This window comes from Solanum pennellii, chromosome 12, assembly GCF_001406875.1.
Source record: "Solanum pennellii chromosome 12, SPENNV200".
Lineage (NCBI taxonomy): Eukaryota > Viridiplantae > Streptophyta > Magnoliopsida > Solanales > Solanaceae > Solanum > Solanum pennellii.
This window is the reverse complement of record NC_028648.1, coordinates 59,273,508-59,291,034: the sequence shown is the minus strand read 5'-3', so window position 1 is coordinate 59,291,034 and position 17,527 is coordinate 59,273,508. Positions and strand designations below refer to the sequence as shown.

At 32.3% G+C, this 17,527-nt stretch overlaps 1 protein-coding gene across 1 annotated transcript; it reads right to left on the bottom strand.

The window, feature by feature from the left end:
• Positions 1 to 518: 518 nt before the first annotated feature.
• Positions 519 to 3,619, bottom strand: LOC107006436. The gene is made up of 4 exons (XM_015204989.1): positions 2,505 to 3,619; positions 1,658 to 2,402; positions 878 to 1,549; positions 519 to 596 (listed from the first exon to the last, which is right to left on the bottom strand). Exons 1-4 carry the CDS (start codon positions 3,617 to 3,619, stop codon positions 519 to 521), a joined length of 2,610 nt encoding a protein of 869 aa, XP_015060475.1.
• Positions 3,620 to 17,527: the final 13,908 nt, after the last annotated feature.

The following is a 17,527-nucleotide window of genomic DNA, read 5'->3' as shown; positions in this document are numbered from 1 at the left end:
AATTCAAAGGAGAAATGAGATTATCCAGAGGATGAGATGAACTATGCTTCCATCCTGACTTTGCAACAGACTGAGTTTGTAGATCAGCATGATCTTCTTCATCAGGAGTGACGTCATCTTCTAGAGAGTCTGATGTACTCTGGCTGGAGTTTTGAGTAGAACCAGGTACCTTATCATCCTGTTCAACCTCAGCATCCTCTTCAGGTGGACTGTGATTCTGATCGTCACAATCATAATTCAGTTGTTGATCTGCATCAGTTTCAGCACCTTCAATCTTCTTGGATGTTAGCATTTTGAGTATATCATCATCATCATTTGATCCATCATTCTTCAAGCTTCCATTTTCATCAAAAACAACATGAATGCTTTCTTCAATGCATTGTGTTCGTTTGTTGAATATTCTGTAAGCTTTGCTGGATGAAGAATATCCAACAAATACTCCTTCATCACTTCTGGGATCAAATTTTCCCAGATCATCTTTCCCATTATTCAGCACAAAGCATCTGCATCCAAAAGCTCTAAGATAGTTCAGCATTGGCTTCCTGTTGTTGAGCAGTTCGTATGGAGTCTTGTTCAACACAGCTCTTATTAGACACCTGTTGGTAACATGACATGCTGTGTTAACAGCTTCAGCCCAGAAACTTTGAGGAAGATTTGATTCAATAATCATAGTTCTGGCAATGTTCACCAAGGTTCTGTTCTTTCTCTCCACCACTCCATTTTGTTGAGGAGTTCTTGGAGCAGAGAAGTTGTGACTTGTACCATTTTCCATACAGAATCTATCCAATGTCGAGTTTTCAAACTCTGTCCCATGATCAGATCTAATGCTGCAAACAACTTGATTCAATTTGGTTTGAATCATTTTGAAGAAAACCACCAGCTCATCCGCTGTATCTGCCTTTGATCTCAAAAATCTCGTCCAGGTGTATCTTGAATAGTCATCGACAATCACCAAGATGTACTTCTTGCCATTTCTGCTTTGAACCTTCAAGGGTCCACAAAGGTCCATGTGAAGCAGCTCTAAGGTTCTTGATGATGTTACCTGATTCTTGGGCTTGAATGATGATCTGATTTGCTTTCCTTTAACACAAGCTTCACATATTTTATTTTCAGCAAACTTCATTTTGGGCAACCCTCGGACCAGGTCCTTTGAAATCAACTTATTCAATAAAGATGAACTCACATGTCCCAGCCTACGATGCCAAAGATCAGCATTTTCATTTTGAGCACTGAGACATGTTAAGTCATCTCCATGAGAGATTTCCAAGTTTGCCACATACATATTTTTACTTCTGTGTGCAGTGAGAATTACCTTGTTTGTAGTCAAACTCACCACAGTGCATTTTTCAGAAGTAAATTTGACCTCATTTCCTTTGTCACAGATTTGTGACACACTTAGCAAGCTGTACTTCAACCCATCCACATGGTAAACATTGTCAATTGAATCTTCAAGAGATCTTCCTACTTTGCCAACTCCCAAAATGTACCCCTTCTTGCCATCACCAAATGAGACACCTCCTCCTTGGAGGGTCTTGAGTGAGAGGAAGTTCTTTACATCACCAGTCATATGTTTAGAGCAGCCACTATCCATATACCAACATTGACTGCTGCTCCTCTCACTCACCTGCACCAAAAATCACTTGTTAAGCTTGGGAACCCATTTCAGCTTGAGTTCCCAGTAGGCAGACAAAGGAGTGATCAGATAGTTCTTGGTCCAATATGGTAGACTTTGAATCTTTCTAACAAAAGACCTAGGAGCAGGAACAGATTTTTTCTTTGAAAATCTGTGAGTTGAGACAGGCTCTGTAGGACCAGGTCTCTCATTTGGTGCATTTTGTCTTTCAGCATAATTAGAGTATCTTTCACATGAGTTTCTCCAATTAACACACTCATTCTTCAAATGTCCATTCTTACCACAATGCAAACACAACAGATTGTCAGACACAAACACATACTTACTATGAGGATTATAAGGAGGACTTATGTTCAGACTTCCTAGTCCTTTCTTATTAAAATTACTCTGATTTGTCACATTTGACAGCAACTTTGAGGATTTGGTCCACTTAAGAGATTTTTCAAGTTCCTCCTTAAGTTTCACAATATCCTGTTCTAATTTGTTATTCTTTTCAAGTGACAACCTGAGATTTGTCTCAGAGTTCTTCAATTTTTCATGAATTTCAGCTTGCAATCCATTTGGCTTTCCATTCAGCTTTTCAGCTTCTTCAGTAAACTGACACAACTGATTCTTAAGTTCAGAGTTATTTAACTCTAGAGACGCCATTCTTGACATTGTGTCTTCAAATTGACCTTTGTTTTCAGTTAAAATTTCAAGTTCAACAATCATGGTATCTCTTTCAGATGTTAACTCTATCACAGAATCTAACATGACTTTTGCCAAGGTTCTCAATTTTTTAAGAGAATATTTATCCAAGTCATTTTTCATGTCAAGAAGAGTTACCTGATTGTCTTCTTCTTCATTTTCTGTGTGTGCCATGAGAGCAAACATTTCATTGAAGACAGTTCCCTCCTCATGCACAGCAACCATTGACACATCCTTTGGCTCATCAGGATCTTCTGAGTCACTAGAAGAATCCCCCCATGCAGCAAGAGCCCTTTTGACAACCATATCAGCAGCAGCTTTACGATCTCTGTTACCAGGTACCAGGTCCCTTCTGTTTTCCTTGTCACCCCTGTGTTTTTGATGTTCCTTGTTTTCATTCTTAAGCAAAGGACACTCTCTGATGAAATGCCCAGATTTTCCACACTTGTAGCAAGTATCACCTTGAGCAGCATTTCGAGTCCCATTAGTTCCCTTTTTATAAATTTTGTTTCTCCTCACAATTTTTTGAAATCTACTAATGAGGTATGCCATATCATCATCATCACTTGAATCTTCATCTGATTTATACTTTAGCATCAATGACTTGTCCTTCTTGGCTTCCTTCTTTGACAAATCATAGTTTCGATTCATCTCATGTGTTTTCAGATTACCAATCAAAGCATCCATAGTCAGCACCTTCAAGTCCTTGGCTTCTGTAATGGCATCAACTTTGCTCTCCCAAGACTTTGGAAGAATTCGAAGCACTTTCCTGACTTGTTTGGTCATGCTTATAGGTTCACCCAGACTTCGCAGCTCATTTGTAATGGAAGACAGCTTGGTGAACATGTCATGTATTGTTTCTCCTTCCTTCATTTTGAAGTTCTCATATTGTGAGGTAAGCATGTCAATCTTAGATTCTTTGACTTGTTCAGTTCCTTCATGTGCAGTCTTCAAGCAATCCCAAATTTCTTTAGCAGACTCACAGGCTGACACTCTGTTATACTCATCAGGTCCTATCCCACAAACCAGGAGAGTTTTAGCTTTGAAACCCTTTTCAATCTTTTTCCTGTCAGCTTCGTCGTATTTCTGCCTAGGCTTTGGAACAGTGATAGTCTTCTCTCCATCCTTTTCATCCATCATCGGAACAAATGGTCCATCCAGTACGATATCCCATAACTCGCTGTCTTCAGCCATGAGGTAGTCATGCATTCTAACTTTCCACCAACTGTAGAAATGTCCATTGAAACGAGGAGGTCTGTGTGACGACTGACCTTCTTCGAGATTTAGTGGAGCAGCCATTCTAGAACAATATCACTTCCTTGGTGTTAACCAAATAGGGAGTGCCTGCTCTGATACCACTTGATAGAATGTATGCCTTCACTTAACAGTAATGGACCAGGTCCCTTACTACACTAATGAGTAAAACAGGAAGTTAAATGCAGTAAAATCAACACAATGATTTTACGTGGAAACCTCCTTGCTTAAGGGAGTAAAACCACGACCTGTCTCACAGGATTTTCAATCGTTTTCACTAATCTTCAAAAGCAAAAGCGAAACACGATTACACCAAACGTAAGAAAGAGTTATCAATCTTACCGTTAAGCAATAGTCCTCTATTGCTTAACAAGCCTAAGTAGAAAAACAATCTACCCACTAAGCTATCCCACTTGGACAACCTAGACTTTGACACAACACACCAATTCCTTTATAGATTCAGGAGTGGTTTACAGTTCAAGAACATGAGAATAAATTCCTAAACAACTAGACGAATATCTCCAGATGTTGCAGTTGTGTTTGGAATTTGATTCTGCCTTTTTTCCTTTTTGTTAGCCTTTACAAGAGTTCTTGAAAAGTTTTTATCAAGTTGCAAAAGCTACCAAAAAGTGTTTAGGAAAGTGTCTTTTGTATTGACAAGTCCCTTTCCTAAACATCTTGCCATTGGTTGGAAAGGTCACACTTTCTGACGCCATCGGGAAGTGTGCACCTACTTTCTGTACTATCTCCAGCTGGCAGTCGACTGGCTCACTCTCACGAGAGCCTGGTACCTCTACTAGGTCCCTGGGTTTGTTTCATCTGCAATACTTCAAACAAGACACCTGCAATACTCAAGTAGAAAACCCGGTACCTTTATGAGGTCCCTAAGTTTGTCAAATCATCAAAACTACAAATAACAGGTGCAATGAGTATCTCGACATCATGACTTGGGGGAATAACAATTTCTCTTGGATTTCCATACATAAGGATGTTCTGCGTCTGCAATAGTTTTGTGATTGGAATAGGTTAAACCAAATTCAACAAGTGATGCATAAACCAAAGGAACAAAGAGAATGGAAAGTACCTTGCGGCAAAATATTGCTAATATCAAACCTTTAGAATAGTTGAACTTTTGAACAAAAGTGATGAAGATTTGTGTACCAACTGCTGTCCACTGATCCAAACTTTGTGCGCTGTGAGAAGAAAATAAGTTGAGCTCTCTCCAGGGAAGAAGGATCCACATATGAGAAGGGTACTTTATCACCCTCAAAATCAAATTCCAATAAATTTAGAGATTCGATAGTGAGTTTTTCCAGACTCTTCATCTGTACTAAAGTGAATTTCTTTAGTTTTTCGCTCTATATTTTTCAACTGTAAGCATGATGTTAGCTCCTATTCTGATATGTTCGCGAACTTGTTGTATACATCTGTAAGCTGTTGATCTGTGATGTTGGCACCATTGAGCTTGAGTGTTTGTCAAGTATTGTAACCATCCAAAAAATCAATTTTCCAAGGACGAACATCATGATCTACATATTTAAAGCATTGAAGATTTGGCGCCTGGACTATCACACTATCGAATTTGCACAATTCAACAATCAAATTCTCCAGATGTACTGGGCTACAAACTTGCAATTTTTCTATTCCTTCGCAAGCATATAAGGTTAGAGTCCTGATCAACGGAGATCTATCGATAGTTCCTTGCAATTGAGCCTCTGATATATGGACATGATCGAAATAAAGATGCTCAAAACAATAAAATCTAATGTGAGTGGTGCTAATATCAAATTCAAACTTGCACCTTCTTAACCATAATATTTTCAGCTTTTTAGCAGCATAAATAACATCAGGTAACGATCTCAATAGGGGAAGGTAAATCCCCAACGCTGTAACGTTAAGTTTAACCGTCAATTCAATCCAATTATCCAAGTGAGAATTCAATTCTGTATCCTGATATCTAAGGACTAGTAGTTCAAGACGTAATTTTTGTTCGACATGAGATCGCAAGGATTGATCAACCAACTTGACATAGTTTTCCGGGGAAATATATTTGTTCCCTTCAAATACTTCAAATTGATGGAATATGAGATTAGGCCATGAAATCCAAAAATAGTACCATCTCTTAGACAAGATACAAGTTCTCGCCGCCTCTTTCAACTTGAGTTTATTGCATCATAAGATGTGATGAATGATATGCACAGGCAATTCTGATATTCTATCAACTCGTTTAGCCTTTCTTCCAAACATATTGTAACCTTTTGATTTCTTTCTTATGTGTTAAAAGTCACAAATAGACTGTATCCAACCTTTGACGTATTTTGTAGAAACTTTTTTGGGCTTAGAAGTGTGTTTAAAAACACTTAATATCCTTTTCAAACACCTCTTCAACTAAAAAAAAGTTTAAAAAGACCTAATAATAAGTTAACTGAAATAGACACTAATAATTTTTATTTTGATTTTTGATTTATATTCATTTATTATTATTTATTTATTTATGTCTTTTTTTAATTGATAATTTTAAATATTATATATGAATTATATTAATCAACCGTTGACAATGATTGAATAATTTTTAATAGAGCTCTCAATATGGCTAACTCACCTCATCCGAGCTAATTCATACAAACTTTGACATTTTATAGGTCAGGCCGGGCTAGCCCATTTTTGCTGTAGGCCAAAAAATGGTCGGCCCTACCCACAAGTACGTGAGCTACAAGCTTGTCGGGTCAACCCAATTTTTTAAAAATTATATTTTTTATAATCATTAAATTATATTATAAATTATAATTTAAAATATTATCATAAATATCGACAAAACAATATTACATGATGTTAATGTTACCACTTGTTAATCAAATCCACAAATAAAAATATCTTTATAATATTTATTAAGTTTTTTCAAGTAAAGTATAAATATTTAAATAGAAATATTGAGCTAATCGTATTGAGTTTGGACTCTCTTTAATTTTATATTAGGAAAATTATATATAATAGCAAACTATTAATTCAAATTAAATGTTGTAAATATATTTTGATTTAATTGTACCTATAGCAAACTATTACTATTTCACCTCTCTCCCTGGTGGAATCTCGCTCGGCACTCTCGTTTGGTGGCAGTCTCACTCGCCTTTCTCGTTTTTATACAAAAACACAAATGTATAAAATATGTTTGTATTTGTATAAAGCGAGAGGAAATTGTATATAAACATATATTTTTGTTTCTCTCTCTCCCTCTCCCAGATCTCGCTTGCCACCCTCGCCTCCTCGCTTATACAAACAGAAACGAGATGTATAAATTGTGTTTGTGTAAAGCGTAAGAAAATTATATATACACATGCAAATACATATATTTTCGTCCTATACATTCATAATTATACGATATAAATATTTCTCTGCCCAGTTTTCTTTGGTCTTTCTCTCTTTCTCGTTTTATACATACACAAATTATACAATTGATCTTTTATATACGACTGCTTTCTTTTATATATGTATAGTGAATTATACAACTGTTTATATATATATATATATATATATATATATATATATATCAAATTATACAGCTGTCTTTTTTTTGTATATGCATAGCGAAATATACATATTGAGTGTTTGCTATGGAGCACTATCATACAAACTATAGTTATAGCATATAAATATGATTTTTATATTTGCTATATGTGAAAGTTACTCTTTTAAAATTTAATATTATATAATATTTTAAATTAATTTTTATTGACCCACGGACCAGCCCTACCGATATCTTTCAAGGAAAAATTACATAAATTGCTACGTTTTAATAAATTATTACTGATTTTAGCGATACTTTTTATTTATTACCATTTATAGCAACATCATGTAAAATCTGCAATATGAATTAAAGGTGAATTATGTATGCAATATATATGAATTATAATTATTTTTTGAAATATATTATGTTTGTTTGGTAAAAAATTGACACATTGTATTATAAATGTATTAAAATGTGTGAAAATGTATTATCCATAATTAAAACTTGTATTATATGTGAATAATAAATTGTTCTTTGTAATATGTATTAAAATTGTATATAAGTGAATTAAAACTGATCAAGTGAAAAAAAAATTACTATTGCTGAAAATGATAAATATTTTTTATTGTAGTATATTTTAGTAAGTTTCCCTTTTTTCAACCCTCATAAATCAACAAACTTATTCAGGTCAGGCTGAAAAGTTCTTTTCTTAAATGGGCTTAAAAAATCTTAGCATTAAATCTCAAATTAGGTCAGATCGACCTAACAAACCTAGCCCATATTGACGACTCTAATTTTTCATGTATTCGAACCTTCTCTACTCCAATGTTATTTTCTATTCATTGATTATTATTTTTTAATTTGGAATTTACACCTGATAATTAAATTAAATCTAATTAAATGACTAAAATAGTTCATGCATTTAACTCCATTAGGTTAAGGTCTTCCGTCTATATTAATATTTTCTATTTATTTCTTTTACTAAAACAAGTGCAAGCACTATAAGTATTGGAAAAGAAAAAAATAAAAATAAAAAAATTTATTCAAATTTTATTTCGAAATTATTATCTTTATATTAGGGTTGTGCATTATTTGAATTAAATTAAAAAAAAAACAAATCAAATCGAACCAGAATTCTGATTTTGTTTGGATTAATAATTTACTTTGCTTGGTTTTTTTTTAAGTTCAAATTTAAAAAAATTAAAACCGAAAAGTAGAAAAATTAAGTTGGAGTTAACTACTTTTGTCCTTCTTTGGTTATTGTCTTTCATTATGATTAAGTTTATATTTTATGTTGGGATAATACTCAATTACCCCCTTAGCCTATATCCGAAATCCCTGAGACTTGCACCTTATCTTTGATGAGGTCCTATTACCCCCTCCAACTTTTTTTAAGTAATTGTTTACCACTTTCGTACCTACGTGGAAATAATAATCAGAAAGGTTGATCGGTTTGTTCAACACGCGACAGGCCCCACTTTTGCAGCTTTCTAAAAAGTGACTATCAGCTACTTTTACACTTCCCAAGTTCGAAAAAGCTGGCCATTTACGTTTTCAAAATTACTTTACCAAAAAGAAGATAAAGGAACAAGGAAAGAAAGAGGGAAAGTTTAGCTTGGTTTCAAAAAATCAACAAAGGTTAGAAATTTGATTTCAAACTGATAGTTGATTTTCGATGTTGGATTTTACTTTACCTTTTCAAATCAAGGAGCTATTTAACTTGAATGATAATGGAGCTTCTTTAAAAATGAAGAACACTGAAAATGGAGTTTTTTTTTCAAAAGATGAAGACAACTGCTTTAGAGAGAAACATTAATATTTATTTTTGAGTTTTTTTCAAAATACTTTGACACGTGGCTAACTTTTGTTGGTCATTGTTATCTAAAATCTTCACTCACGCGCCCTACATGGGTGAATTCACGTATATTGCCACGTAGGTACAAAAGTGGTAAACAATTACTTAAAAAAAGTTTGAGGTAATAGCACCCCATCAAAGATAAGGTGTGTCTCAGAGATTTTGGGTATAGGCTAGGGGGTAATTGAGTATTATCCCTTTTATGTTTAGACATTTATAGTTGATATGCATATAAGTATTGTATTTCAGATATAACTAATGATTTATAACTATGATTATGTTTTTAATTAATGATATAACCAAAAAAATCCAAATCGAATAGCGAAAAATCAAACCAAGTCAAATCTATTTTAGTTTGAATCGAGTTACACTTTTTCAAAAATCAAAATCCAAATTGAATATGATAAAATTGAAACCTAATGCACAAGTGGCAGAGACACCATATGTTTAGGAGGTTCATCTGAATCCCCTTTGACGGAAAAATGTATTATTTTTATATGATTAAAATAATTTTTTAGGTATATATAATAGATGTCGAACTCCTTCAGCTATTTCGTATGTCTATTTCTTCAAATTTTGAATTCGTTATAAAAAATTCTGGCTCCACCTCTGAATGCACATTGGTACTTTATACAATGTATCAAACACCACTCAATGTTAAAATTTCTAAAGTCAAAACGGATCCGAGTCTTGATGAATTAGAGATAAAACTACGCAGGGTAATGGATTCTTCAAAATGTTTCTTGTTGTTTACATACAATCCATCTGGTTCATTGAGGTTCTTTTGGTTATTTGCATGAGTTGGTGATCACAAAGTTCGAAACAGCGCATTACTTTCCATTTTTCAAGTTATAGGACGTATGTTCAATTTCATGATTTCTGCCAGCTAAAACATGCAATGAAAGGCATGGATAGATATAGTAATTGAGTTTCTAAAGCTTATACCGCTCTAGTAACGTCTCTCTGTGAGCTATGGAAAGTGGACAGTATATATATACACACCAATTAGCACAAATAGCTGAGAGCTAGATTTATTGGATTTGAAATCAAGTATAAATATGTAAATCAAAGTTGAGGTCTTGGACAGAGCCAAAATAATGAAAAACAAAAAAAGGAAATATGTAATATAACATACTTATTTTGAACGCTCTAATTAACTCAATATGTTGAATTCTCTAAGACCCTTCGGTCTGAGGTTAACACCATTTAAGCATGAAAATTTTCACTTGGTTAGCTAGAGGCGTGGATTTCAACCAGGAATACCAAAAGGGGGTCATACCCACCTCAGTTGCCCCTGTACATGGACAACTGATGATATCTTTTAATACACTATGCTTGTGGAAATACTTGGTATTGAATGAACATTCTGTACCACAACTCTGCTTCTGTGTACACCCTTTTAGTACAAAAACACAAGACATATAAAATACAATGATGCTTATGAGACGAGCAAATCAACATAAAGCAACAGATTACTAATATCAATCTTTTAAAAGAGTTAAAACTCTAATGTGTGAGTGTCTACAAATTATTGAAAGGATTTTCAGGTGAAGCAAGAAATTACTTTGAGTACTTTGCTATTTGTACATGGAAGTACAGATATGATCTAAGGATAGTAGATCATTAACTTACACGCAGTATGGGTGCAACGAATATCTCGACATCATGACTTGGGGGAATAACAATTTCTCTTGGATTTTCATAAATAAGGATGTTCTGCATCTACAAGAGTTTTGTGATTGGGAATAGCTTAAACCAAATTCAACAAGTGATGCATAAAGCAAAGCCACAAAAAGAACGGAAAGTACCTTGCAGCAAACTATCACTAATATCAAACCTTTAGAATAGTTGAACTTTTGAACAAAGTGATGAAAATTTGCGTACCAACTGCTGTCCACTGATCCAAAATTTGTGCTCGCCGACAAGAAAATGAGTTGAGCTCTTTTCACGGAAGAAGGATCCATAGATGACAAGGGCACTTTATCACCCTCAAAATCAAATTCCAATAAATTTGGAGCTTCAATAGTGAGTTTTTCCAAGACTCTGCATCCGTACTAAAATGAACTTCTTTAGTTTTTCACTCCGAATCTCTATATTTTTTAACTGTAAGCATGATTCTAGATTCAATTCTGATATATTTGGGAACTTGTAGTATACATCTTCAAGCTGTTGGTGTGTGATGTTGGCACCACTGAGCTTGAGTGTTTGTAAAGTATTGTAACCATCCAAGATCATGGTCTACACATTTAAAGCATTGAAGATTTGGCGCTTGGACTATCACACTATCAAATCTGCACAATTCAACAATCAAATTCTCCAGATGTAGTGGACCACAAACTTGCAATTTGTTTATTCCTTCGCAAGCATATAGGGTTAGAGTCCTGATGAACGGAGATCTATTGATAATTTCTTGCAATTGAGCACAAGACAATCAAATCTTATGTGAGTGGTGCTAATATCCACTTCTCGATCACGATATGTAAGGATGAATTGTTCAAGATGTAAGTTTTGTTCGACATGGGATCATAGAGATTGATCAACTAACTTGACATAGTTTTTTACTTTTCTTTTTTCTTTTTACTAGTTATAATCACAATTATTGATTTCTTGAAAATTCTAAAATTTAACTTATTGTTAAATATTATTATCAAATAAATGATACACATGGCATTGCACGGGTTGTTAATAAATATAATAAAATATTGATTTCTTAACAATTCAAAAATTTAACTTATTAGTAAATAATATTCTCTGGTATATGTTAAATATGTGTAGAAAATAAGCGACTACAATGTATCAAAATAAAAATAAAAATAAACATTCAAATCCACCGCATTCACGCACCATCACAGTGTAAGAAAAAAACCTTTAAAATAATTTTAAAATATTAAAAATTATGGGGAAAAAAAAAGGAAAAGAATCAGCAAGAATGTGTGTGTGTGTGTGAGCATTATTTTGAATATAATAATTTAAATAATAACAAAATCGAAGACATCAAATAAATCAAAAAATTATTAACAGTTTGATCATTATTTCCAATATTATAAACTAAATCGCAATATAAATTAGCACTTGAAAGTATCAACTCAACTAATTAGAAAGTATCAATGAAACAAAATCAACATACTAATTACTCGACTAATTAAAAATTAAGCATCAAACCAATAAAATAAAAATGTACGTACTTATTCACTCCTTGTCCGCGTTCACATTGTCATAGTAACTAAAAAAAAATACTGGCATAATTTATTGTAGTACAATCATCACAATCGCATATAAAAAAAATAAAATAAATTGAGAAAGTAAATTGACGAATTTGAAGAATCAACTAAACATGAACTAATGAATAAATAGAGGAGAATATTGTGTGTAAATCAAATAACCATAATATTATGAGCAATAGATTCAATATAGAGAAAAGACATAAAGTGATATTTGAAGTTGTTTCGAATTTTAAAAAAGACACTTAAATTAAGCAAGTGTTCAATAAATAACCTAAATTTATTACATCATTTTTCGTCCACCTAGCATGGAGAGTGTATGCACTCTCTTAAAGAGCGTGAACAAATTGAAAAAACGAATATAATTTTATTTTTCCAAAAACTTTACTATAAAATATATATTTTATGTTACTTATTATTTTAACTTTTTCTCCTTATGATTTTTTTCTTTTTCTTTCTTCCTTCTTCTTCAAAAATCAATTGTCATCTTCATTAACTTATCACTTTCAATGTCACTTTTTATAACTCCATCTCTCTTTTATTCTACTATTAGTTTAACTCTCTTCAATTTTAAAATTATATCTAGATATTTTAATACATTTCAAACAATGTGAAAAACCTATTAGATTTCAAGATGATTAGTAGACACTATTTAGTTTTTTATCCAAATTCTAATTAAACTTTTTTAATTTTTCGAGAACTCTTATGCTTTCAAAATTATCATTTCTAGTTTTGAATTTATATATAAATAAAATAAATTAAATGATGATACCTTCAAAATTTTGATCTTTCTTAGAAAAAAAATAGTTTTGTTATCAATAACTCAACAAAGTCTAGAAAAAACATAATTTTGGAAAGTAAGAAATTTGACCAAAGAAGAAGAAGAAAAGAGAAAGAAAGGGCTCAACTTGATATGGGTGTGGAATTAAGTGAGGATGAGAGGTAGAAGAAATAAAGAAAGAAAATGGAGGGAGCTTAAAAGTTGGGGAAGAAGATGAATTAAAAATTGAAATGAAATTAAAATAAAAATAATAAAACTAAAATAAGTCAAAAAGTAAGAGAAAGAAATAAAGAAAAACTTAAAATGAAAAAAAAAATATTTCAAATTAAATTAATACGTGTCACACAATGATTGAGTGTGATTACACTTGCCATTTAAAATCTGAAATTAATCCGAAAATGATGTAATACTATATGTTCGGAATAGTTTAGGGGGTAATAGGATATCTGCATAATTAAGGTGTCTTTATAAAAATCCGGAATAACTTCAAGTGTCACTTTATGTATTTTCTCTCTTCAATAAAGTAATAGTTTATAAATGACTACAAAAATTAGCAATTGAAAATGTCAACTCGATTATTATAAAATATATATTTTTTGATTTACGTGATAAAATGTATTCATTTTCTATTAAAATTTTAAAATAAAAAAATGAAAAATTCAAAACAATAACATTACAAAATACTACTTGATTAAGTTTACCCTGTAATAGTAGACAAAGAAAATAATGTAATGGCATAGCTCATAGCATACCATCACAATCTGCATATAAAAGTATAGTAAATGTAATGCAAAATCACTAAACTGATGAAATGATTGTTTTAGTAGTAATTTGTGTACTAAAAATATTGAATGACAATATACATGTTCAATGTCATAATATTCTTCATAATTTCACTATTTCTCTATCGTCACTTTTTTATTCTTTCTTGTTATACCGAAGAAGATGGTGTTTTTTCTCCTTCAATCATAACAAAACAATTTTATATCAAACGTGAACAAATTAAGAAAGAGGACATATTACACACTATCTGCATATAAAAAAAATTAAAACTTATATAAATGACTATAGTTTGAGGGTTATTAGATTGAAATGGCTATGGTTATCATATTTAAAAAAATTAGCTATACTGTGTTAAAAAATAGCTGAAATAATTTTTTTTAAAAATACAGAAATACATTCAAACTGAATTGTAATTGAAAGACTATTTTTCAGCCCTTAAACCCACTAATTTGACACTTTAAAATTGTAACTGACCAATTCCTTATAAAATTCTGATCAGTTTAAAATATAAAAAAAATGTTCGATCTTTTCTTCTTTATTTCATGACTGAAAAAATAATAATTCATGGCTACTATCTGTGTTTTGATCCGTCATTCTGGAAAATGGAGAGATGAGAATTGTTATGTAGAATACAACATTGACGGGATTCTTTTGAAGGAATATGCTTCATATTCTGATTTAGTTAATGTGATTTCGGTACAATTGAACATCGACCTTACAAAAAAGTGTATGAACATTAAACATAGTATCGAAGGTGACGACACGCCTATGAAAATACGTAACGACATGGGTGTGCGCCTATATGCTCAGTTGAAAAAGATGAATACTCAAATTGGAGTATATCCCTTGTGTGTTGTATTTTCAAAGTGTAGCTATTTTTTTTTAAATATACAATATCAATATCCAAGTCTAATCTAATGTCATCCCTAATATCATTTGGAGTGTACTTCCTCTTGTGGCTCCTCAATTTAGGTGCGATTATTCCTCCAATCAATCCACTTGTTGCACGACAATCTGAATGCACCCCATACTTTAAAGGACATGTATGTTCAGAGTTAAAAACTCTAATTTTGAACATCTTCGACTTGTTAATACTTGAGGTTTTCATCAACCATGTGCATTCTTTAGATTGACATACAAGAGTATATACTCAAATTGGAGTATATTCCTTGTGTGTTAGTATTTTCGATATTAATATTGTATATTCTGATTCTGGAGAAACTTCTATTGAAGGTGATGTGTTGCAACTTGAATACAATAAAAAATTAAATGTTGTGAATGATATATTAGCAGTTGTCCCAACATTTGGCGATCAAACACTAGATTCATTTGATGGTGAAAATGATTTAATAATTACGAACAGATCGCAAAAGGAGATAATGGAGGATCAAATATACATGGATAAGTCGACATTGAAAGATGTGATGAAAAAATATTCAATCGTAAAAAAAGATTTAAATTCTTGGTGAAAGGTCAAACTCTATTAGGCAAATTGTTGTTAAATTTATTCATTTTACGTTTATTGATATATGTTTGCAGAGGCAAATCAAAACTAACAACAAAATATAAATTGTATTCGCAACTATACTCTTGTATGTCAACTAAAGATGCACATTCTCAAGTATTAACAAGTCGAAGATGTTCAGAATTAGAGTTTTTAACTCTGAACATACATGTCCTTTAAAGGATGAGGTGCATTCAGATTGTCGTGCAACAAGTGGATTGATTGGAGGAATAATCGCACCTAAAATTGAGAAATCATAAGAGGAAGTACACTTCAAATGATATTAGGGATGACATTAGATTGGACTTGGGTATTAATATTAATTACATGTTGGCATCGCGATCTAAGGAGAAGGCATTGGAATCTATCATGGGGCAACCAACTGCGTCTTATGGGAACATATCAGTATACTTGTATACCTTGGATAAGACATATCCTGGTTCACATATACAAATGGAAAAAACACCTGATAATTAATTTTTGTATGTGTTTATAACGTTGGATGCTTTTATAAAGGGTTTTGATCATTGCAGGCCAATTGTTGTTGTAGACGCCAGCCACCTGAAATCAGCATATACTGGTGCATTCATATCAGCCAGCACTATGGATGGAGCAGGTATTTTGGATACATACATACATTATAATTTTATTTTTTTGTTATTCATATTTTTTTGTACATTATAATAGGAAATATATTACCTTTGGCATACAGAGTTATTGATTCGGAAAATGATGCTTCTTGGACATGGTTCATTGAACAATTGAAATAAGCATATGGGGAAAGAGAGAATATTTGTGTGGTATCTAACCGACATAATAGCATAATTAAGGCCGTATCTATTGTATACAACAATATCCAACATTACGCCTGCATATGGCACTTGTGGGCTAATGTATGCAAGAATTTTTGAAAAGCAAATGATCAATTGAGTGACGTATTCTACACTATGGCAAAGGAAAATACTCAAAGTGATTTTGATAAGCTAATGAAAAGGGTTGAGCAGTTTGATATAAGGGTCAAAAATTACTTGGAGTTGGTTTGATATGAGAAGTGGGCAAGGTTGTATGCACTAGTTCCTCATGGTTGGGTGATGACATCGAATATTGCAGAGTGCATCAATTCGACGTTAGTAGCAGCAAGAGAATTATCGATATTTGACTTTCTTGAACAAGTGCGCTTGATGTTTGCTAGATGGAATTGCACAAATCGAAAAAATACATCATGCACATTCACACTACTTGGAAAGAGGTTTCAGGAGATGCTTGTGCTTAATGAATCAAAATCTGAGCGTAAGATGGTATGTATGTTGAAGAAAAGTTAAATGAGAAAAAATTGTCTTATTCAATTGATTATGTATTTATTTATTTTAGTAATTATAACATATTTGTTTTGATATTGAAGTGTATTATTGAATTTCTTTATTGGTTATAGGTTGTACCGTCAACTGATTACGTTTATTCAGTAAGTGATGAAGGGAAGACTGATATCGTATGCTTGGAAAAGAAGACTTGCAGCTGCAACATGTTTCAAGTTGACGGTATATTGTGCTTACATGCGTGGAGTGTGTTGAACAAAAACCACATGCTTCTAGATGAATATTGTTCAGATTTTTATAAGCCAGGAACAATATTGAAAACATATGAAGTCCCTGTGTATTCTCTCCCTGACAAAAGTGAATGGAACATACCTGAACACATTGCTACCGAAGTTGTGTTGCCACCAAAATACAAGCGACCTCCAGGAAGGTCAAAGAAGCAACGGGAGATGAAGATGATTAAGGAATTTAGGATGAATATGATCTTTGAAGATTTGGATAATTAATTGAAAGCTGGAAAAGTGGGTCTTAGAAATAGATATAAACGTGAAAATAGGGAAAATAATATTTTAGAATTGTTTAAGATGTATTTGCTATTTATTAAGTAAATATAACCATAAAATATAAATTTAATATAATATAGCCATATTATTTTAATAAAAAATGTAGTTTGCCATTTTTTGTAGTTTTTTCAAAAAAAAATATATCCCCTTCAGTTTTTGGCAGGGACGCCAATGTCCAGAAATTATGATGAGTGTATCTGCATACCATTTACATAGTTCGGGGGGTATATTTGTCCTTTTTTTCCGTTAAAAAAAGGAAAGGATTTGATCGTCAACTTTGTCATTTAGAGTTTATATAGCGCTTGTTATAAAAGTGGTTCATATATACTTTTATAATTATACAAATAACTCATATATACCTTTTACGCAAATATAAAAATAACTTAACATTTAATTTTTTAATTTTTGATAATCGTGGTGTCGGG